Source organism: Salvelinus namaycush, chromosome 13 (assembly GCF_016432855.1).
Source record: "Salvelinus namaycush isolate Seneca chromosome 13, SaNama_1.0, whole genome shotgun sequence".
Taxonomy (NCBI): Eukaryota; Metazoa; Chordata; class Actinopteri; order Salmoniformes; family Salmonidae; genus Salvelinus; species Salvelinus namaycush.
In genome coordinates, this window is record NC_052319.1 from 8,721,175 (window position 1) to 8,745,603 (window position 24,429).

Here is a 24,429-nt window from a genome sequence, read left to right on the forward strand (position 1 = left end):
GTCATATGCTTTTTACTAAGGAGTGGCTTCCGTCTGGCCACTCTTATCATAAAGGCCTGATTGGTATGCTGCAGAGATGGTTGTTCTTCTGGAAGGTTCTCCCATCCACAGAAGAACTCTAGAGCTCTGTCAGTGACCATCGGGTTCTTGATCACCTCTCTGACCAAGGCCCTTCTCCCGCAATTGCTCAGTTTGGCTGGGTGGCCAGCTCTAGGAAGAATCTTGGTGGTTGGTGGGGACCTTGAATGCTGCAGAAATGTTTTGGTACACTTCCCCAGATCTGTGTCTCGACACAATCCTTCAACCTCATGGCTTGGTTTTTGCTCTGATATGCACTGTCAAACCTTATATAGACATGTGTGCCTTTCCAAATCATGTCCAATCAATTGAATTTACCGTAGGTGGACTCCAACTGGTATAAACATCAAGGAGGATCAGTGAAAACAGGATGTACCTGAGCTCAATTTTGGGTCTCATAGCAAAATGCTTATGGAAAATAAGGTATTTAATTTGCAAAAAATTCTAAACCTGTTTTTGCTTTGTCATTATGGGGTATTGTGTAGATTGAGGATTTGTATTTTTCATCCATTTTAGAATAAGGCTGTAACAAAATGTGGAAAAGGGGAAGAGGTCTGAATACTTTCCGAATGCACTGTATGCCGCGAAACGTGGTGCAATATTTATTTATTTTGTGGCATGGATTTGCCAATTCTGCTTGTATTTGTTTCAAGTCTGTTCATTTGAGTTGGGTGTGATAAAGGAAGTTTCCAATTTCTTTCAATGATTTACTTATGGACTGTTTGCTGTTTTATTCATGTTTTATAAATCTTAACAAGCTAAACAAAGTCGCTTGTCTTTTATAAGCTTACAATCCTAGGGGTTTCCTAGTGTAGGGGTTTTCAAACTGGGGTCTGCACATTTTGTATATTTTTGGGGGGAGGAACAATATTTTGATTTTGGGGGGGGTGAATATTGTATGAATATCGCTGGCTGCAACAGAATATCATCGTGGATACCAATTTTATGTCTGCGTCTAATATGGAGGAAGTTGGAGGTAGTTTCATGAGCCAACGCTGTCTAGCGTTAGCGAAATTACGACGTCTACAAAAATAGCTGTCGCTGTTCATCCGACTGGGGAATGTTGACAAATGGCCTCATGCCAAAATCTCAAACTATCCCTTGAGGAAATTAGTAATTGGAGCTAATTACAGGGTTTTTTCTGTATAGAGCAATTCTTGGGCGGGCCATCTTAAGTGATAATTTTCGGGATGGAGAAGCACAATTTTTTTTATTTTATTAAACAAACAAAACCAGATTGAAAGCATGCAGAAAAGATATTGAACTCTATTTTTTTTAGAATGCTATCTTTTGGGAACTAACAATCAAATAAAAGTCAGAAAAAAACAGCCGTTCAGGGCACATCCCTATTGCTTTTCAAAAGAATGTTTGGGCAAAGGAACACAGCATTAGCCATAGAATTACAGACAATTGGCTTTAAAACTGCAAAATTGTCTCCGCTCAATGCCAAACTAGCATTTCTGGAAATTTGCATCAAAACAGCAAAGCTTTCTCAGCTCAATGTAAAAATGTATAGAATTGCTGAAAATTTGCTTTACAGCAGCAACATTTTCTTAATGCCGCCAAGGTACACTACATTTTCTAGCTAATATACTAGAGCTTACACTTCCTCTTCCAATGAACTGTGTTTAGGTCAAAATAATAAATGTTTACCAAATCTCAACATTTAAAAAAAGTTGATTACTTCTACTTGCCATTTATCATTCAACTGATAAGATGTTACTTTTTTGGCTAACATGATGGGGTGGTCTCTGGGTTGCTGGTCCCTGGGCAAGAAAAGTTTGAAATACCCGGCCCTAATGCCTCCCAATAAAGAACCGGTAGTTTATACAGCTGAAGTAGGAAGTTTACAGACACCGTAGCAAATACATTTAAACACAGTTTTTCACAATTCCTGACATTTAATCCTAGTAAAAATTCCCTGTCTTAGGTCAGTTAGGATCACCACTTTATTTTAAGAATGTGAAATGTCAGAATAACAGAGAACCTTTTATTTCTTTCCTCACATTCCCAGTGGGTCAGAAGTTCACATACACGCAATTAGTATTTTTTAACATTGCCTTTCAATTGTTTAACTTGGGTCAAACGTTTCGGGTAGCCTTCCACAAGCTTCCCACAATAAGTTGGGTGAATATTGGCCCATTCCTCCTGACAGAGCTGGTGTAACTGAGTCAGGTTTGTAGGCCTCCTTGCTCACACTGCACCTCAGATTGGAGCCCAAATAAATGCTTCACAGAGTTCAAGTAACAGACACATCTCAACATCATCTGTTCAGAGGAGACTGTATAGAGTCATAGAGTGCTGCATCAGATGACCTGGCCTCCACAATCACCTGATCTCATCCAATTGAGATGAGTTGGACCGCAGAGTGAAGGAAAAGCAGCCAACAAGTGCCTTGATGACAGCTTTGTTTTCAGGGCTGAAGTACAACACAGAGTTTATTCAAATTAAAGTACAATTTACTACATTCAAAAGTAATATTATGCAAATTAGGCAGTACAGAATATATATTTAGAGTAAGTTAAGCCAGTGTGGTCATATTATAAACAAATCTACATGCATTATGCAAAACAGAGTTTTTAACAATTTATGAAAATAGAATTTGAAAAAAATATATATGTGAATGAGATACTTCATATGCCAATTAGTCTGTACGGAATGTAAAAAATAAACAGCATTTTAAACCCATTTATTTAAATTAATGTGGTCATATTGTTAACATATACTGATGAGTAAGGTGCCGCCCATTTGTGCACACACACCAGGGGTGGTAACATAGTACATATAATTGGGATTACATAATAATGACCAAAAAGCAGTGTTACTATTTACCAATTAGTAACTTTTAGGCTGTAAACAGTGACTTCAGAAAGTATTCACACCCCTTGACTTTTTCCACATTTTGCTGTGTTAGTCTGAATTTAAGAAGTATTAATGTGTCACTGGCCTACACATAATGTGAAAGTGGAATTATGTTTTTTTTAAAAATTTTTTACAAATTAATAGAAAATGAAAAGCTGAAATGTCTTGAGTCAATAAGTATTTAATCCCTTTGTTACGGCAAGCCTAAATAAGTTCAGGAATGACTACCTGTAACTTTGTGCATGGTGAAGTTACAGTACAGAATATATATTTAGAGTAATTTAAGCCAGTGTGGTCATATTATAAACAAATCTACATGCATTATGCAAAACAGAGTTTGTAACAATTTATGAAAATAGAATTTGAAAAATATATATGTGAATGAGACAACTGACACCCACGAAGCATCGTTACCCATCGCTCCACCAAAGCCTCTGCCCTTGCAGATCAAGGGGAACAACTACCTCAGGTCTCAGAGCGAGTGACGTCACCAATTGAAACGCTATTAGCGCGCACCACCTCTAACTAGCTAGCCATTTCACATCGGTTACAAATACACCCAGTCACTTCAAAGATACAGGCATTCTTCTTAACTCAGTTGACGGAGAGGAAGGAAACCGCTCAGGGATTTCCCCATGAGACCAATGGGGACTAAAACAGAGTTTAATGGCTGTGATAGGCTGTATCAACAACATTGTAGTTACTCCACAATACTAACCTAATTGACAGAGTGAAAAGAAGGAAGCCTGTACAGAATGCAATAAGGCACTAAAGTGAAACTGCAAAAATGGAATGAAGAAATTAACTTGAATTTTTATTTTTAAGGGGTAGATCAGCCTTAATATTGCTGATAGATTGTAATTGCATTTTTCCAATCCCACATATTTTTTAAAGGGTTTTTCTTTATTTTGACTATTTTCTACATTGTAGAATAATAGTGAATACATCAAAACTATGAAAAAACACATATGGAATCATGTAGTAACCAAAAAGTGTCACACAAATCAAAATATAATTCTTATTTGAGATTCTTCAAAGTAGCCACGCTTTGCCTTGATGACAACTTTGCACACTCTAGGCTCTCTCTCAACCAGCTTCATGAGGTAGTCACCTGGAATGCATTTCAATTAACAGGTGTTCCCTGTCAAAAGTTAATCTGTGGAATTTATTTCCTTCTTAATGCGTTTGAACCAATCAGCTGTGTTGTGACAACATAGGGGTGGTATACAGAAGATGGTCCTTTAACAAATAGGGTTAAGTCCATATTATAGCAAGAACAGCTCAAATAAGCAAAGAGAAACGACAGTCCATCATTACTTTAAGACATGAAGGTCAGTCAATCCGGAACATTTCATGATCTTTGAAAGTTTCTTCAAGTGCAGTCGCAAAAACCATCAATCAATATGATGAAACTGGTTCTCACGAGGACCGCCACAGGAAAGGAAGCGAGGAAACGAGGACCGCCACTGCACCTCAGATTGCAGCCCGTATAAATGCTTCAGAGTTCAAGTAACACACACATCTCAACATCAACTGTTCAGAGGAGACTGTATGAATCAGGCCTTCATGTTCTAATTGCTGCAAAGAGACCACTACTAAAGGACACCAATAAAAAGAAGAGACTTGCATGGGCCAAGAAACACGAGCACTGGACATTAGACCGGTGGAAATCTGTCCTTTTGTCTGATGATCTCTGCATGTGTGGTTCCCACTGTGAAGCATGGAGAAGGAGGTGTGATGGTGCTTTGCTGCTGACACGGTCTGTGATTTATTTCGAGTTCAAGGCACACTTAACCAGCATGGCTACCACAGCATTCTGCAGCGGTACGCCATCCCATCTTGTTTGCAACTATCATTTGTTTGTCAACAGCACAATGACCCAAAACACACCTCCAGGCTGTGTAATGGTGCGACAGGTAGCTTAGTGGTTAGAGCGTTGGACTAGTAACCGAAAGGTTGCAAGATTGAATCCCTGAGCTGACAAGGTAAAAATCTGTTGTTCTGCCCCTGAACAAGGCAGTTAACCCACTGTTCCTAGGCCGTCGTTGAAAATAAGAATTTGTTCTTAACTGACTTGCCTAGTTAAAAAAATAAAAAGGGCTATTTGACCAAGAAGGAGAGTGATGGAGTGCTGCATCAGATGACTTGGCCTTCACAATCACCCGACCTCAACCCAACTGAGATGGTTTGGGATGAGTTGGAACGCAGAGTGAAGGAAAAGTAGCCAACAAGTGCTCAGCATATGTGGGAACTCCTTGTCATCAAGGCAAAGGGTGGCTACTTTGAAAAATCTAAAATCTTTTTTGATTTCACTATTTTTTGGTTACTACATGATACCATGTGTTATTTCATAGTTTTTATGTCTTCACTATTATTCTACAATGTAGAAAATAGTAAAAATAAAGAACACCCTGAGTAGGTGTGTCCAAACTTTTGACTGGTACTAATATATATATATATATAAATAAAACACTGAACAAAAATATAAATCCAACATGCACCAAAGATTTTACTGGGTTACAGGTCATATTAGGAAATCAGTCAATTGAAATAAATTCATTAGGCCCTAATCTATCGATTCCAAATGACTGGGAAGGACATACCTTTTTTTTTTAAAGTTAGGGTTGTGGATCAGAAAACCAGTCAGTATCTGGTGTGACCACCATTTGCCTCATGCAGCGCAACACATCTCCTTCGCATTGAGTTGATCAGACTGTTCATTGTGGCCTGTGGAATGTTGTCCCACTCCTCTTCAAAGGCTGTGCGAAGTTGCTGGGTATTGGCGGAAACTGGAACCCGATGTCGTACACGTCGATCCAGAGCATCCCAAACTAGCTCAATGGGTGACATGTCTGGTGAGTATGCGTGGAAGAACTGGGACATTTTCATCTTCCAGGAATTGTGTACAGATCCTTGCGACATGGGGCAGTGCATTATCATGCTGAAACATGAGGTGATGGCGGCAGATGAATGGCATGACAATGGGCCTCGGGAACTCGTCACGATATCTCCGTGCATTCAAATTGACATTAATAAAATACAACTGTTTGTTGTCCGTAGCTTATGCCTGACCATACCATAACCCCACCATGGGGCACTCTGTTCACAACATTGACATCAGCAAACCGCTCACCCACACGACGCCATACATGCTGTCTGCCATCTGCCCGGTACAGTTGAAACAGGTATTCCTCTGTGAAGAGCATACTTCTCCAGCGTGCCAGTTGCCATCGAAGGTGAGCATTTGCCCACTGAAGTTGGTTACAACGCCGAACTGCAGTAGGATCAAGACCCTGGTGAGAAAGACAAGCACATAGATGAGTTTCCCAGAGACGGTTTCTGACAATTTATGCAGAATATTTTCAGTTGTGCAAACCCCCAATTTCATCAGCTGTCTGGGTGGCTGGTCTCAGAGGATCCTGCAGGTGAAGAAGCCGGATGTGGAGGTCCTGGGCTGGCGTGGTTACATGTGGTCTGCGGTTGTGAGGCCGGTTGGATATACTGCCAAATTCTCTAAAACAACATTGGAGGAAGTTTATGGTAGAGAAATTAACATTAAATTCTCTGGCAACAGCTCTGGTGGACATTCCTGTAGTCAGCATGCCAATTGCATGCTCCCTCAAAACTTGGGGACATCTGTGACATTATGGCCTTTTATTGTCCCCGGCACAAGGTGCACCCATGTAATGATCGTGCTGTTTAAATCAGCTTCTTGATAGGCCACAATGGATTATCTTGGCAATGGAGAAATGCTCAAAATCACAGCAAGTCTAAATGTGTTGGCATGATAGCTCAGCTGAATCGACCACAGTTTGTTTCCAAATCTAAGCAGGGGCATTGAGGTAGGCATCTGGATGGTAGACTTGTTCTCACTGATAGACATTAGCCCTCATATACCAGTAGTAGTCAATGTTCTGGCAGGAATTGTTGGACTCTGGCTTCACATTTTATTCTAACATACCATTTTACTATTAACATTTAAACAAGGTCAAATAAAATGTTTAATCAAATTTGAAATTCTACATAATTTCAACCACCCAATGTGGAATTTTCAATGTAATTTCAATGTATACATAGTTCTGATGATTATGTTGAAATTAGTGATGTAACAACATCCTGTTAGTCAGGTGAAGTCGATGTATTTAAGTTGAAGTTTGACCCTGTTGACAACGCTGGTTAAAATGCGATAAAGTAGGCTACTGGCTGACGTTTTTCAAATCCAATGTATTTTCCACGTTGATTCCGCGTCACAATACGTTAACAAATTACATTGAAACGATGTTGATTCAACCAGCGTGTGCCCAGTGGGATATGAACATTTTTCAATGATTGAAAGATTTCCCTTTTAACAGTTGTCTATCTGTACTCCCAGATGCTGCAGAAGGAAAGCTCCATTCTGAATGAGTTCTTCAGATTCACCGGCAGACACCTGGTGCCTCTGACCAAGACATGTAGCCAAGACAGGTGACCACATAATAACAATATCACCACCCTATCTTGAGATATTGAAAAAAAAGTGTTGAATTTAAGAAACCAGACAGGTGATTTGGTTGCCTAGGTGTTGCCTGATCCCTATTGCCTAGGGATTAACATTGACCTGTCCACAATCCTTTTGACATTTTCTAATAATGAGAAAATAAGATTTCTCAGCAATGTTATGTCCTATCCTCATTAAATAAAGTGTTCTGTGTTCTTTAGAAGGTTCTCTGTAACATGGAATACAAGGTGTAACACCAGAACCAATGTTTTAATTTTGTCTGCGAACACCCTAGTAAGTGACTTCAGTTTGATGGACAGATGCCTCTGAAGCCTCTGCACCTCAGCTTCCATCCTCTAGGTCTTGCTCGGCATCTTTTCCAGGATATTCTCAAGGAGCCGCTTGTGAGACTGTTTCTTCTTGAGGACTTTCATTCTTCTGAGAGTGGCACTGAATGCTTGGAGTACCTTTCTCTCCACACACCTGACTGTTTTCACTAGCTGGTCACATTCTTCCAAGTGCTTCTTTCTGTCCTGAAACTCATTCAGCTTTTTCTCCTGTCCACAAATATCCACATTCAGTGCATCCCTCTTTTCAACCAGTTTGCGGTAATACTCTCTTATGATGTCATGGGTCTCATTCCAGCTCTTGGTGGAATCCACAACAGATCTGTAAAACTCTTCCAGAGACATGAGAGAGGCAACAACATCAAAATCATACTCACTCTCATCTTTGCCAATGGTGTCAATGTTAAACATGGTCAAACCTTTGATTCAGAATGAGATTGCAAGAGTTGATGATAGTTGTTCCAATGTAGTTCTGTAAGTATCCACCAGAGAGCCAGAAAAGACAGCTGAATCTTAGCTTGCCCATGGAATTTTCAAATTCTCTTGGCCACAATTGAACCAGAATTCTAGGGTATCTTAGATACCAATATGCAAAGCCTAAGCAACAATAATTTCTCATAAGTTAAAGTAATATTCTAAATTCAAGGCTTTCCCGTGAAAAACATGTAAAACCCTTAGCAACAATGATTTATTTAATAACTACAATAATGCAAATTAATAGTTACATTAATAACAATAAAACCCCACAACCAATAAGACTACTTATTTGTCTTGTTATAATTGCTTGTATCATTAATTACAGATGAATACTAAAATCTATTTTAGATGGAATACTGCCAATGACCACAGGGTGGCAACAAAGTCCATCTTGCAGAGCATGTACTGTGTGTTCAAATGAGGAAACCTTTTGCATATTTTTCACCAGCTGGTTTCTCATGCTTTCCTAGAGCTTCTTACCTCTTTGATTTGCGTGTTGATGATGTGTGTTCTCTATGCTCTTATTGCAGGATCTTGACAGACTGGCTGGAGAGAAAGCTTGGCGGAGGTGAAAGTTCATAGTCACAGAAAAGGAGAAGGAGCAGGAGGGGACACTAAGGACTCTCTGCATCACTAACGGACTCAGGGATGCAGGAAACAAGACTCAAAGTACAGGTCAGCATTAAGTTGGGAGCAAAAACGGCATTGCCAAAACATTTCCCCCAATGACTAGTGACTAGTTGAATAACTAATTTCTACACTGACGGATTATATCCTGATGCATACACCAATCCCATGTAAGCCCATTTTAGAGTGAAGATAGCCTGTCCAATATGGAGAAGACCCAGGAGCTCCAGGGCACGGGGGCCCTACTGATGCTGCTGCTGCCTGCCCCCAGCCCAGGGAGCGAGGACCAGGATGTGCCCCTGCTCTCCGCTCTGCTTCAGCTCAAACAGCTCCAGCAGGCAAATATCTGGGACTGCCCGCTGCCCCTCGCCATATTGGTGCCCGGCTCGCACGACACACAGAAACTGGAGGAAGGTTAGGGGTACCCCAACCACACACACACACATGGCTGGACATCACCAGCATTCTCTTACAGGGATCGCTGACACAATGGCATATTGTGAATTAAGTCTAATTACCAAATCTGTAACTCTCTACACTCTGCCTGTCTTTTCTTCTCTTCTGGTTAGACCTGATGCTCAAGATGTTGGTTGAAGACGCTCTGATATCAGCACACACACGTTCTTCCACATCACAGAGACCACCAGTGGACATAGAGTGCTCGGAGCAGGTGGGGAGAACTCTCTTGAATCAAAAGAAAACACTTTAAATTGCTTCTGAGAGTAATAAATGAGTAGTGTTGAATTGGAAGTTGGATTCTAATGTGCTGTTCTTTGGTGTTTGTTTACCCCCAGGTGAGAGGGACGATGCGCTGGCTCTTTGCACATGCCCCGGCACCCTCCCTCCTCTCCTCTCAGACCCTGGTGCACTTCGTGGAGGCCGGCCTGTGCCCCGAGATCAGCGCCCGCCTCTACCGCCACCGGCAGGACCGAGCGGGGGCAGGGCTGGCGTGCCAACACTCGGCGCCTGTCCTCACACTCTACAACGCCGCGCTGGCCTTCCTGGCCGACCTGGTGTCCTCCCAGGAGCTCTCCAGCTTCTCCTGGACTCCGGGAGTTCGCCCTTCCAGAGACCCGGAACACGGTGCCTCACCTGGCCTGGTTCCGGAAGACAGTCGTCAGCCTGCAGATACCCAGCTGGGGCCCCTGCCCGCTGACACAGGTTGTTTGCTTTGGATGTGTGACTAAGGCTGTGCGCGCATGTGGTTGTGCGTGTGTGATTCTGTTGACTTGTGATTTTTATGCACTAAAACTGCTAAAATGACATCTGTTTACATTGTCCCCTCACCACCACCCCCAGCCTCCTGGCCGCTGCTCCTCCATCTTCCAGTAATCCGACCAGATCCCAACGTCGTGCCACAGCCAACCCCATCTCATGTCCCGCCTGGAGAACCTCCTAGAGAGGGTGCGCTGCTCCACAGCTGCAGCCCAGAACCACTGGGAAGAGAAAGAGGGCCCGTCCCTCCAGCAGGTCCCCTGGGATGAGGTAGTGGCCATCTGCATAAACCACACAAGCTGAAGGACTGGCAGCCTCCGTATATCCCAGTTTGTGACAATGAGATGACCATTTGTTTATCTACTCTGTCTACAGTATGTCTACACTAGCTTTTTGGTTGACATTTTCCACACCACAGACAAATTCAGCTCCTTATGCTAGACAGAATAAACTGAGCTTTCAGCTGGATTTGAGAGAAGAAACTCTTGTATGAGGAAAGCAAGGACATGAGTTAAAAAGCCTTTATTGCTTTGGAATTTGTAAAGAGCTAAACCTAATCCCAAGACTCCAGTGTTGCTGTTCCAGATGCCATTACGGAGGATGGAGAGGTCCTGGTCTACTTCCCCACGGAGAACTTCCAGCCCCCTGCAGAGTGGACGGAGGGGGTCAGACTCACACACCAGGAGAAGCAGCAGGAGACGCAGAGGTAAGGAGGAAACTGGTTGACTGCTCTTTCCTCTTTCTCTGTATCTCACATCTCTATCCCTCGCTCTCTGTCTCTCTGTCTCTCTCACTCTAAAATCTACTCCTGTTTCTGTTGGATCATACACCCTTCTGTGAATTGATCAACAAAAATAGATAATTTCCTCCCCCTCCCCTGTTCCTCCCTCCCCTCTCCCCACGTCAGAGCCAGTTCAGGAAGACTTGCAGCTCTCCCTCACCCTGCCTCACATTGGACATCACACACACCCCCCCGCCCCGAGACCTGCTTCCCCAGAAGGTCCTCCACAGTCTCCAGGATGAGAGGGCCCACAGCCAGGGGTGTGAGGAGCAGCTGCAGCGCTGGCTAGAAGTGGCTAACTCTCCATGACTAACTGCATGGCCCCCATCGGTACTGCTGCTGCACAGGTACAATGTTAAGATGGCGCCAAAGGGGATGGCTGACGTTTTACATTCACCTAACCAACTGTGCTCTTTTGTTAGTTTTTTTTGCGTTGTTTGTACATAATGTGGCTGCTACCGTCTCTTATGACCGAAAATAACTTCTGGACATCAGAACAGCGATTACTCACCACGCACTGGAAGAAGCTTTTTCCTTTAACGAGTCCAACGAGATGGATATACTGCTTTCCCGGGAACAGGCCCAAATCCCCGTCATTTGCGGGGGCGGCAGGTAGCCTAGTGGTTAGAGTGTTGGACCAGTAACTGAAAGGTTGCTAGATCGAATCCCCGAGCTGACAAGGGAAAAATCTGTCATTCTGCCCCTGAACAAGGCAGTTAACCCACTTTTCCTAGGCCGTCATTGTAAATAAGAATTTGTTCTTAATTGACTTGCCTAGTTAAATAAAAGGTTAAATAATAAATAAATAAAAAGATTTGCGTGAAGAAAAGACGGAGGAAAAGAGGGCGCGTATAGGGCTACCTTCTGAGAATCCGTAGGCGAATGAGTAAACTCCCACTGCCATCCGTTCTCGTTGCTAACATGCAATCATTGGAAAATAAAATTGATGACCTAAGATTGGGCCATTGAGAGGCTTTGAAGCCACCGGTTGGCAATATTGGCACTCCCCAGTAGGAGCATACCTCCATAGTATTGTGACAATAACATTAGTAAGCTAAAAAAAAATAGACTTTAGGGAAAATGTTTTTAAATATACTTTCATTTTTTTTAATGTTTAGTTCACATAATCTAATTTAAAAGTATGCATTAAGGTGTCTGTAATAGATTAAATGTGGCAAAAACAAATGTAGACATTAATAAATGAATTCTCTACAATGGTGGGGGAGTGCCAAGATGGAGTCACAGTGGCTTCAACACAGCGCCCCCTATCAATCATCTAGTGTATATATAATCCCCTGCCCCCTTTCTGACTCTCTCTCTCTTGCGGCTCAGGGTGGTGTGTGGGGAGGTACAGAGGGCCTGTGACTTCCTGGTGGCCCTCCAGATGAAGGACAGGGGGCTGGGGGTGAGGACTCCGAGTCCTGTGAGCAACGTCGTTACGTCCAGAGCGCTAACTCCCAGATCCTCAACACCTGCTTGGCCTCATGGCTGCCAGGTAACTGCCTATGTAACTGCCTTGTAACGACCTATGTGACTGCATTGTAACCACCTTGTAACTACCTATGTGACTCCCTCTAAACCTCCTATAGACGGGTTGGTTGTTTAGCAACAAAACTAACGCTGGCTCAACTATGGGGCAAAAGAGACAGGGTTGGCTTAGATTGTGAACAACATGTATACTAAATGTTTCCAATGTTTATTGAGAACATAAATAAATGTGTACAATGAGCACTTGTCTCTCAACTACATCGTTACATTTTGTAGGTTAGATAGCGAACGAATTTTTGCCATATTAGCATATCAGTCAAAACACCTCAACAAGACATGGTATCAAGAACAAGATGCAAATAGCTGAAAAGACCCACCTACGATTCCCCAAATGGCAGCTTCTTGTCATCAAGAATCACAACAACACACAGACTTCTGCCCCATTGAAGCATGCACGTGGTTTTCGTGACGTTGTCAGCTAACTCGTCTATGTAACTATGTAAATACACCATCACATTTAGACATGTCAGGAGTAAACCCACCACCTCTCCTGTTCTTTGGGAGATATCCAGATTCCAAGGTGATTGAGTGAGGAATACAGCTGTTGATTGACAAGCAGCTGCCCAATGGAGACTAACCACAGGTGAGTCGCCGTTCTGTCACACTGTGCTCAGTGCTTTGCTCCACCCGAGCTTTAAATCAAATACAACAAGTGTAGACTTTACCGTGAAATGCTTACTTTAGTATGAAGTTGTCACATTGTTCAGAATAATATATTGCCCTCTGTCTGTCTCGTACGTCTGTATTGAAGCAAATGGTTTCTGTGTTTGTTTTTTGAAGACCAGAATGCTGTGGGGAGAAATTCTAGTAGAGATGCATACAGCAATAAATAACCTGAAGCGTTATAGATGACCCAAAAAAATCTATTTTGTCCTCAGGAGAGCATCTCGGGGATGTTCAATAAGAGCTGTGCCATCAGCTACACCTCCTACAGGAACGTATTCACAGTGTGGACGCTGTGCCGCCTTCTTGAACCTTTACCCCTCCAGCCCTCTGGCTGTGAAGGTCAAGCTGTGAGGTCAGGAGTCAGCAGGGGTGTGCTCAGTGTCATTTCTGAAATCTTTACATAAAGAACAGTCGTAAAAGTGGGATGCTAATGAATAGAAGGTGCTGAAACAGGAGTCCTGAAATGACCTCAACCCTGGGATTACTTGACCATGCCTGCTATTTAACGTTCCTTTTGCCTTACGTTTACTGAACTCGTTGAAACAACCTTTTAGCTGAGGAATTGTGAGAAATAGTGTCATTTTGGCGCCTGTATTATGACATTAAATCGATACCCTTAAATCAGTCTGTAAATAGTGCTGAAATAGTTCCCTATTAATATTAACCTTAGTCTCTGAGAATGTATTGATCAGTGGCGGTCAGTGCCGTTTAAGATGAGGACAATTTGTTTTTCATGAGTATGGCCATATTTCTATTACTGTCACGTTCCTGACCTATTGTTCCTTTTATTTATTTAGTTGGTCAGGGCGTGAGTTGGGGTGGGTTGTCTATGTGTGTTTTTCTATGTTGGGATTTTGTGTTCGGCCTGGTATGATTCTCAGAGACAGCTGTGAATCGTTGTCCCTGATTGAGAATCATACTAAGGCAGCCAGGGTTTCACTTGTGTTTTGTGGGTGTTTGTTCCTGTGGAGGTTTTGTTGCCACACAGGACGGTTTCGGTTTTGTCACGTTGGTTGTTTTTGTATTTTGAAGTGTTTTGTTGACTTTTATTAAAAGAATGAACACTAACCACTCTGCGTTTTGGTCCACACCTTCTGTCAGCGAGGACAGCCGTGACAATTACAGCATATTAGATGACTCTCATTCATATTCCAGTCACCCAGTTCAATGTAACAGCGATAGGTTTAGGCTACTACATGATACTCTAATTGTCCCATTGTTCTACAATGTAGAAAATAGACAAAATAAAGAAAAACCCTTGAATGAGTAGGTGTGTCCAAACTTTTGACTGGTACTGTAGGGTGTAATCATTAGTCCAAGAGTTTATTTTGGACAAAATCAGGTATGTTTATCCCCGTTTTGGCTAAGTGAAACTGAAATTGAACAAAAATGACTCTCTCTCTCTCTCGCTTCTCCTTCATTTTGGAAGAAATTAATTTGTTCAAAACTGTTCAAATATTGTCTTTCTCTCTTTGAATCAACTATTCACCACATTTTATACAATGCAGTGCTAGCTGGCTGTAGCTTACGCTATCAGTACTAGACTCATTCTCTGATCGTTTGATTGGGTGATTCACTGAGGAGTATGGTCCTCCCCTTTCTCCTCCGAGGAGCCTTCACTGGTATTGATGTAATTAGATCATATTTTCAAATGCAGAATAAAGTAACTCTGTATGGTTTCACTATTTCTTTCTTGCAACAGCTGATGTTTGAGTGGGAGAATAATGTGAGTCAAACCTACCAACCAGTAGCCCCTGACCTGTCCTGCCGGTCATAAGTACATCAATCCCACACACAATTCACCTCCCCATGTGACATGCATTTTCCCCCTCAGGAGACTGAACAGATTTGGCATGGGTCCCCAGATCCTCCAAAAGTTCTACAGCTGCACCACCTGGTGTGGCAACTGTTCAGCACCCGACCATAAGGGGCTACAAAGTGTAGTGCGTACAGCCCATTACATCACTGGGGCCAAGCTTTCTGCCATCTAGGACCTATATACTAGGCGGTGTCAGAGGAAGGCCCAAAAAATTGCCAAAGACTCCAGTCACCCAAGTCATAGACTGTTTTCTCTGCTACGGCACGGCAAGCGGTACCGGAGTGACAAGTCTAGGTCCAAAAGGCTCCTTAACAGCTGCTACCTCCAAGCCTTAAGACTGCTGAACAATTAATTGTTTTTACACTGCTGCTACTCGCTGTTTATTATCTACGCATAGTCACTTTACCCCTACCTACATGCACAAATGACCTCGACTAACATGTACCCCCTGTTTTTAGCCTCGTTATTATTTTGTGTTACTTTTTATTTTTTACTTTCGTTTATTTTGTAAATATTATTTGGTAAACTCTATCTGTTGAACTGCTTTGTTGGTTTAGGGCTTGTAAGTAAGCATTTCATGGTAAGGTCTACACCGGTTGTATTCGGCGCATGTGACAAATGAAATTTGATTTGACATACACGCATTTGACAGACATCTCTCTCACAGAAGTTGCAAAATCAAAGTATCTAATGGAATTCAAGGTGCGGTTTTGGAGAATGTTTGCAACTTCCAACTGTGTGTGTGATGGGGTGGGGGTCCAGCTGTGTCTGGACGAAAAGGTATCTGGCACTGTCAATCACAGCAATAGTAAGGGGATAACACACAGTAGAAGTGTTGCCCAATAGCCCTTCCAAAGAAAGGTGTACTTGAAAGGTATAGTTGTTTTACCTCCCCATGTGACATCATATTTATTTTGCTCCTGAAGCATGACTACTGATAAGAAGAAACCCTTTAAAATGTGCTCAGTATTACCCAATGCTCATAACTTTCCCAATGCTCTTAATTTTCCAATTTCTCATACTTTTTTTTAGAAAGGTGTGTAGTGTGAGTCATTTGATGGTTGGTTAGACGACTCATATCCTATCATCTGTCTTTAATTATCATACTTATTGCTTGTATTTCACATACTGCGTTCTAAATTATTAATACCTAAGAGAATATACAGATTTGCTGAATTACATATATTGCACATACAGTACATAGTGCCTTCAGAAAGTATTCACACCCCTTAACTTAAAAAAGAAAAATTGGAGTTACAGACTATATTTAAAATGGATTAAATTGAGATGTGTTGTCACTGGCATACACACAATACCCCATAATGTCAAAGTGGACATTTTTACAAATTAATAAAAACTGAAATGTTTTGAGTCAATTATTATTCAAGCCCTTTGTTATGGCAAGCCTAAATAAGGGCAAGAATATACATTTGCTTAACAAGTCACATAATAAGTTGCATGGAATCACACTATGTGGATACTTGGATTCAGAGCTATCTATCTAATAGAACTCAAAGGGTTTTCTTGGAAGCTTCTCTAATGTCAAACATGTAAAGTTTGGTGTATCGCAGGGCAGCTCACTAGGCCCTCTACTCTTTTCTATTTTTACCAATGACCTGCCACTGCATGTGTGTACATGTATGCTGATGATTCAACCATATACGCATCAGCAACCACAGCTAATGAAGTCACTGAAACCCTTAACAAAGAGTTGCAGTCTGTTTTGGAATGGGTGGCCAATAATAAACTAGTCCTGAACATATCTAAAACTAAGAGCATTGTATTGTTAAGCTGCAGCTGGGTCAGCACAGAGCAGCATGTCTTGCTCTTCATTGTAATTAGAGGGCTGATATAATTACTATGCATTCTGTACCAGTCTCTCTTGGCTATGAGTTGAGGAGAGACTGACTGCATCACTTCTTTTTATAAGAAACAATGTGTTGAAAATCCCAAATTGTTTGCATAGTTAACTTACACACAGCTCTGACACGCACACTTACTCCACCAAACATGCCACCATGTGCCACCTAGTGAGCTGCCCTTTCACAGTCCCCAAATCCAAAACAAATTCAAGAAAGCATACAGTATTATATAGAGCCATTATTGCAAGGAACTCTGTTCCATCTCATATTTCTCAAATAAACAGCAAACCTGGTTTTAAAAAAGCAACACCTCATGGCATAAAATAGAAATGACTGCACCTCACATTCTTGTTCTGTAGCAATTTCAGCGTTGCTTTGGTTGTATGCTTGGGGTCATTGTCCTGTTGGAACATAAATCTTCACCCCAGTGTAATGATGTTTTCACTATGAATGTAACGGTTCTCTAGCTCTTCCTCGGACGAGGAGAGGCGAGACGGATCAGATGACCAATACGCAGCGTGGTAACTTGACATGATATTTATTGAACAAGACAAAAAACGAACTAACTTGAATAACTAACAAAATAACAAAACGGAGTAGACAGACCTGGACGACGAACTTACATGAAACACGAAGAACGCATGAACAGGAAAAATGACTACATAAAACGAACGAACAAACAAAACCGAAAACAGTCCCGTGTGGCGTAACAGACACTGACACAGGAGACAACCACCCACAACAATCAATGTGAAAACACCTACCTTAATATGGCTCTCAATTAGAGGAAATGAAAACCACCTGCCTCTAATTGAGAGCCATATCAGGTCACCCTTTAACCAACATAGAAACACATAACATAGACTACCCACCCAAACTCACGCCCTGACCGTCAAACACATACAAAATAACAGAAAACCGGTCAGGAACGTGACAATGAAGCAGGTTCTCATCAAGGCTTTGCCTGTATTTGGCTCCATTCATTGTTCCCTCTTTCCTTACCAGTCTCCCAGTCCCTGCTGCTGAAAAACATCCCCCATAGCATGATGCTGCCACCATCATTCACCTGTACTTATGTCAGTTGTCACGTCTGCTCCCGCTCCCCGTCCTGGGGCTCGAGGTCGCCAGACTGCTCATCATTATGCACACCTGTACCCATCGTTACGCGCACCAGCACTCCATCACGTCATTGATTGCCTCCCCTATATCTGTCACTTCCTCAGTTTAATTTCTGTGTCTGCATTGATGTTGTTTTGTAGCTCTTGTCCAGATGCTGTTCTTGTTCAGTTTCGTGTCAATTTATTAAATCCTCTCTCTGTACTTGCTTCCCTTCTCACAGCGTCTGTAGTTACGAAATCGTTACATCAGTACAGGTGCATCAAAGCTGGGACCGAAAGACTGAATAACATCTATTTCAAGGCCATCACTAGCCAGCTACCACCCGATTACTAAACCCTGCACCTTAAAGGCTGCTGCCCCATATACATGGAATTACTGGTTACTTTAATAATGTTTACATACTGCTTTACTCATTTCATATGTATATACTGTATTCTATTCTACTGTATTTTAGTCAATGCCACTCCTAATATTTATATATTTCTTAATTCCTTTCTTTTACTTTTAGATTTGTGTGAATTGTTAGATACTACTGCACTGTTGGAGATACGAACAACTATTTCGCTAGACCTGCAATAAAGTCTGCTAAATGTGTTTGTGACCACTCAAATTTGATTTGAACATTTCATTTGATTTAGGGATGGTGTTAGACGGATGATGAGCTGTGACTGGTTTTCTCCAGACATGGTGCTTTGCATTCAAGCCAAAGAGTTATATTTTTGTCACGTCAGACCACATCATTTTTTGCTTTATGATCTGTCTTTCACATGATTTGTTGCAAACTCCATGTGCTGTCATGTGCCTTTTTCTCAGGAGTGGCTTCTGTCTGGCCGCTCTCCCATAAAGCTCTGTCAGGTTGGATGTGGGAGCATTGCTGCACAGCTATTTTCAGGTCTCTCCAGAGATGTTCGATCAGGTACATGTCAGGGCTCTGTCTGCGCCACTCAAGGACATTCAGAGACATGTCCCGAAACCACCCCTGCGTTGTCTTGGCTGTGTGCTTCGGGTCGTTGTCCTGTTGGAAGGTGAACCTTCGCCCCGGTCTGAGGTCCTGAGCAGGTTTTCATAAAGGACTAGTCTCCCAGTCCCTTCTGCTGAAAAACATCCTCACAGCATGATGCTGCCACCATCATGCTTCACCATAGGAATGGTGCCAGGTTCCCTCCAGATGTGACTCTTGCCATTCAGGCCAAAAAGTTCAATCTTGGTTTCATCAGACCAGAGAATATTGTTTATCATGGTCTGAGAGTCTTTAAGTGCATTTTGGCAAACTCCAAACAGGCTGTCATATGCCTTTTACTGAGGAGTGGCTTCCATCTGGCCACTCAACCATAAAAGCCTAATTGGTGGAGTGCTGCAGAGATGGGAGAACCTTCCAGAAGGACAACCATCTCCACAGAGGAACTCTAGAGCACTGTCATAGTGACCATCGGGTTCTTGGTCACCTCCCTGACAATGGCCCTTTTCCCCAGATTGCTCAGTTTGGCGGGGTGGCCAGCTCTAAGAAGAGTCTTTGTGTTTCCAAACTTCTTCCATTTAAGAATGATGGAGGCCACTGTGTTCTTGGGGACCTTCAATGCTGCAGAAAGGTTCTGGTACCCTTCCCCAGATCTGTGCCTCAACACAATCCTGTCTCGGAGCTCTACGGACAATCCCTTTGACCTCATGGCTTGGTTTTTGCTCTGACATGCAATGTCAACTCTGGGACCTTATATAAACAGGTGTGTGCCTTTTCAAATCATGTCCAATCAATTGAATTGACCACAGGTGGACTCCAATCAAGTTGTAGAAACATCTCAAGGATGATCGATGGAGATTGCTGAGGATTTTTTAAATCCATTTTTGAATAACGAAATGTAACAAAATGTGGAAAAAGTCAAGGGGTCTGAGTACTTTCCGAAGGCATTGTATGTGCTCTACAAAACCATGTCCCTCCTTGCTCATATGATTTTTTTTCTATCATAGTAATGTCAGCGAATAGTGAATATTGTCTGATTAAAATATTGTATCTGGTTTGTTTTATGTATAATAATTAAATGATTCACATAGGAGAACATCTCATTTATTGTTGTATGCCAAAATTATTAAAATAGCTGTCCAATTATGTTTTTGATATTTCAGTTATTGTGGGCCTGGGGGAATGCTAATTTGTTTATGAGTATTTGTTTATCCAAGCCGGTTTATAATTTGAACCCTGCCTAGTTTCCTCAAAGTCAAGCATGCCTAAACAGTGATTTGTAGTAACCTAAAATCCAATTTGGTGCGTGTATGTATATATTGTCCCAGTAGATGGCAGTGTAGTCAAACTCAACTTTTAAACGCATCGAGCGTTTATTTGATGGTGCATACGCCCCCAATGACGCTTACAAAAATAACCAATCAGGAATAGCCTGTTGCCTGCTATCCAGGAAGAACTGTTCGTAAACTTGAACCATTTCTTGAAGCAAGCTGTGTGCTTTTCAAGCTAATCAGAGAAGGAAAAACTACACAATGTCAATAACTATTTTGAATTCTACGCACAGGTAGGCCTACGTCTGCAAAAGTTGATTTAAATGTATGCTTAGTCGATGAGGACTCCGTGCATGTAGCTAGAGATTAACGTTAGCTGGCTAGCTTTGTGAGGGGTTTTCGGAAGATACTGACAATACCGTTACGCTTGTTAACACTGAGCTGCACTGGGGTCTGAACGCAATCATGGTTACATTGAGACACCATGTAACAATTATGTGTATAAACCCTGGATGACTGACAGGGGGCTCTGTATTGAAGCTACCACACAGCCATCTTGGTACTCCTCCTCAATTGTAAAAAAAAATATTTTTGGAAGCCATAGCAATGCATTTAATGTCTACATTCATTTTCTATTATATACCTTAATGCATACAATTAAATTATGTAATTAAAAAAATAAAATATATATATATATTGTTAGGTTTACATAATAATTTATATTTTTATATATAATTGTTTTATTTATATATATATATATATATAAAACATTTCCTTAAAGTATCTATTTTTTTTAAGTACAAATGTTATGGCCCCACTGCAACAGAAAATACTTAAATACATGTATTTTTGTCCCTGAAACATTTAATTGAAATGCTGTAGAATTCCATTTATTCTAATGGAGGACTGTTTCTATTTGGGAGTGCCAATATGGTCGACCGGTGGCTTCAATGCCTCTCAATGGCCAATACATAGCATCCGCAATCCAGGGTTTAGATGCATCATTGCCGTGGAGCCAGCGTGAGATGTAACCATGATTGCGTTCCGACCCCAGTGCAGCCCGGTGTAAACAAACATAACATGGGGCGGCGCACAATTGGCCCAGCGTTGTCCGGGTTAGGGGAGGGTTTGGCCGACAGGGATGTCCCATCGCACTCTAGCGACACCTGTGACGGGCCGGGCGCAGTGCAAGCTGACACGGTCGCCAGGTGTACGGTGTTTCCTCCGACCCATTGGTGCGGCTGGCTTCCGGGTTAAGTGGGCATTGTGTCAAGAAGCACTGCGGTTGGGTTGTGTTTCGGAGGACGCACGGCTCTCGACCTTCGCCTCTCCCGAGTCCGTACGGGAGTTGCAGCGACGAGACAAGATTGTAATGCCAATTGGATACCATGAAATTGGGGAGAAAAAGGGGTACTTAGACAAACTATTTATTTATTATTATTTTTTTGAGTAGACTGTGTTGTGTTGCTGCCCAATGGTGCTTCAACTCTCCATGCATGATTACAGTAGCTAATATCTTGACATTGCATTCGTCAACCCATTAAGCCTTGTTCACATTGGAGTGACTCAAATGACATTTTTTGCTTATCTGATTTGAATCTGTTATTTTTCCTGCTGTGTTATCAGCCAAAAAGCACGTGGAATCATATTTCAAGCCACATTTCAAACCACCTTCATAGGTTTGAAATCCGATACAAATCTGATTCCTGGCCGTGCGAAAATCTGATTTTATTTAGCCCACAAGTGGTTTTTAGACTGTTATTTGGCATATCTTGTTACTTGCTAGCTACTCTGACAGTTTTGAAAAAAACATGTGGTAGCTAACTAGCTTAATTGTTTACAGACACGTTAGTGAATGGGCTAAACTGCTACCTAGCTAGCTAATTGACTGCTGTGGCTAGCCAAAAAATGACTTGTTTTGAAAGTTCAATAATCTTATCCAGTGAGGCTTTAAAAGTGTCTTACACTATGCTTTTTTATCATTCAAATGAACTTGGAAACGTTCATGGGAGGCATTGTTGTCACCTTGGCTTGCTACATAACTTGTGAGTGATAGGAAGCATGAGCACCACCACCAATCAGCGTACACCACTGCACGCACACCCGTTGTTACTATGACAACTAGCGTAGACATGCCAACAAATGACTGCTGTCTGAACACACACACACATCCTATTTGGTCAAAAGTAACTTGCTGTTTGGACCAATAATGTATATCTGCTGACTGCGGTTACTACATGCTACACCTACTATGCTGCGCACACTACCATTGAGGCTGCTGTCGCTCTCTGGCTCATACTCCAGCAAAGTCGGTGGCGGAAATGCACCAACTTTGGATGCCAACCAGGACTCGACATTAAGGCTGGTCCGGAGCAAGTTAAAAAAAATTGTCGGACAACTAGAATCTAGATTTCAGTTGTCCGAATGGACAAGTAAAAAAAAAAAGTATGAATCACAATATAAAACAATTACTCTGATCAGGCAGCTGTGCTGCCGCAGGGCAGTGCATGTTTGACATTCTGAGTAAATTGCCTATATTCCTATTTGCTATAACCTATTTCAATAAATATTTAATATTTACACAAAGCAAGAGAACAAAGACCGAGCTAAGAGTCTCACCAAAGCAGGGCAAAATATCCGGTCAGAATTGTTATTTTTTTCTTCTCCCTCTCGAATGTTGGATGATCTGGGCCAATAGCCAAAGTCTATTTTTATAGCAGACACTCCGGTGTCTTATTTTTGTAAAAGCCCAAATGTTCTATTTTCTCTCAATTTGAAATGAATATGACTTGGCCTATTAAGAAACTCTTTCAGTTTAATTGCATGCTAGATTTCTCCTGCCATGCTGTTTCATGATCAAACAATGAATTAATCAAACGGAGTCCTAGTTCTATCTCAAAGTTTTAAGTGCTTTTTTAATAACCCGAAAACATGGGAGGCCTAAGGTAATAACAAGAGATAAAAAAAAACTATAGCAAGATATAAAAATCGAATGAGAAATAAAAAAAAACCTTAAGACAGAAATTATGCATGCGTGGCCAGAAAATAAATCCGTCCTTGTTATTGCAAACCAAACGACCAAAAGCCTAATCCTACTAACTGAAATATCATTAAAGCATTAAGAGAAATGAAAGTTATGAAGAGGAATTTCCAAACTATACTAATAATGTTTAATGACCTAAAGTTGAAGCTTTTGAAGGGAATAATTAGTCGAAGTATATGCTATTCTCATTCACATATTTATTTTGAATTACAAATATTTTAGGCCACAAGAAGTGAAATTGAGCAAACAATGCCAAGATGGAAAAATCAAATGAGGAGTCAAAAGAACTTAGGTTACAGCTGAGGAATGCTTATGAAAGAAATGCATAGTTAGGATAGGCCAATTTCCATATTATTTTAGCAATGTGCAACCTACCTACAACGCATATAGTAGCCTAGGCCTAATATGAGAGGAGGATGAGGGAAAAATGTAAATCAGTTTATAATTATCCAGTTCTGAGGACAGCAGAGTTGCTCTGCAGCCCATGATGATTTACAGCCCATCACAAGATGCACAGCCAGCGAGGCTCTTTTGACTATGTCACTGGCTCCATCTGCGTGCTTCTGCACACACAGGTAGCCAGATAGGCATAGCTGCGGGAAATAGGGGTGCTGAGGGCAGCACCCTCTGAAAAATCGGAATATTTTTCAGACCCTAACCCTATTAGTGACCAATATTGCCGTCTGTAGTGTGAAAAAAATGAAAAATAATCTGCCCCCTTCTTTATTTTGGATGGCTGCTAGGGGCGATAACATCGTCTATGGCTGGGTTGTCAAACTCATTCCATAGAGGGCCTAGTGTCTGCTGGGTTTTCTGTTTCCCTTTCAATTAAGACCTAGACAACCCGGTGAGGGGAGTTCCTTACTAATTAGTGACCTTAATTCATCAAGTACAAGGGAGGAGCGAAAACCCGCAAATACTTAGCCCTCTGTGGAACAAGTTTGACAAGTGGACTATGGGTCTGTAGGCGTCATTGTAAAACCTGTTAGATAAACCCAATGTATATGTAAGGGGCTTAATACAGTTGTATTCCAGCCACTAGGGGGTACTCTGGTGAAGCCCATGGGAAATATAGTTTAAGTGAATTGGGATGAGAGAGAATGAAAACTAAAGAAAGACTAAATGGCTGTTACCTGTGCTGACATGATTAAAAGTGAAGTAAACCGTACTTTTCGCGTTGTAGTTTATATGATAAGCTCATTGGAAGGGTAACATATAGGTTATTCCACATTTCCATGTGACCTTTGTATAATGTACGTTTAAACAGAACATACAACCA

At 41.7% G+C, this 24,429-nt stretch overlaps 1 protein-coding gene across 1 annotated transcript in view; it reads left to right on the forward strand.

Moving 5' to 3' along the window:
* The first annotated feature begins 20,272 nt into the window (after positions 1 to 20,272).
* The window catches only part of hibch (3-hydroxyisobutyryl-CoA hydrolase), a 50,247-nt gene continuing 46,090 nt past the window's right edge, over positions 20,273 to 24,429 (forward strand). The window contains exon 1 of the mRNA XM_039006692.1: positions 20,273 to 20,400. Within this exon, the coding sequence (XP_038862620.1) occupies positions 20,369 to 20,400 (32 nt within the window). The 5' untranslated portion in view covers positions 20,273 to 20,368. The remainder of the gene's footprint in view (positions 20,401 to 24,429) is intronic.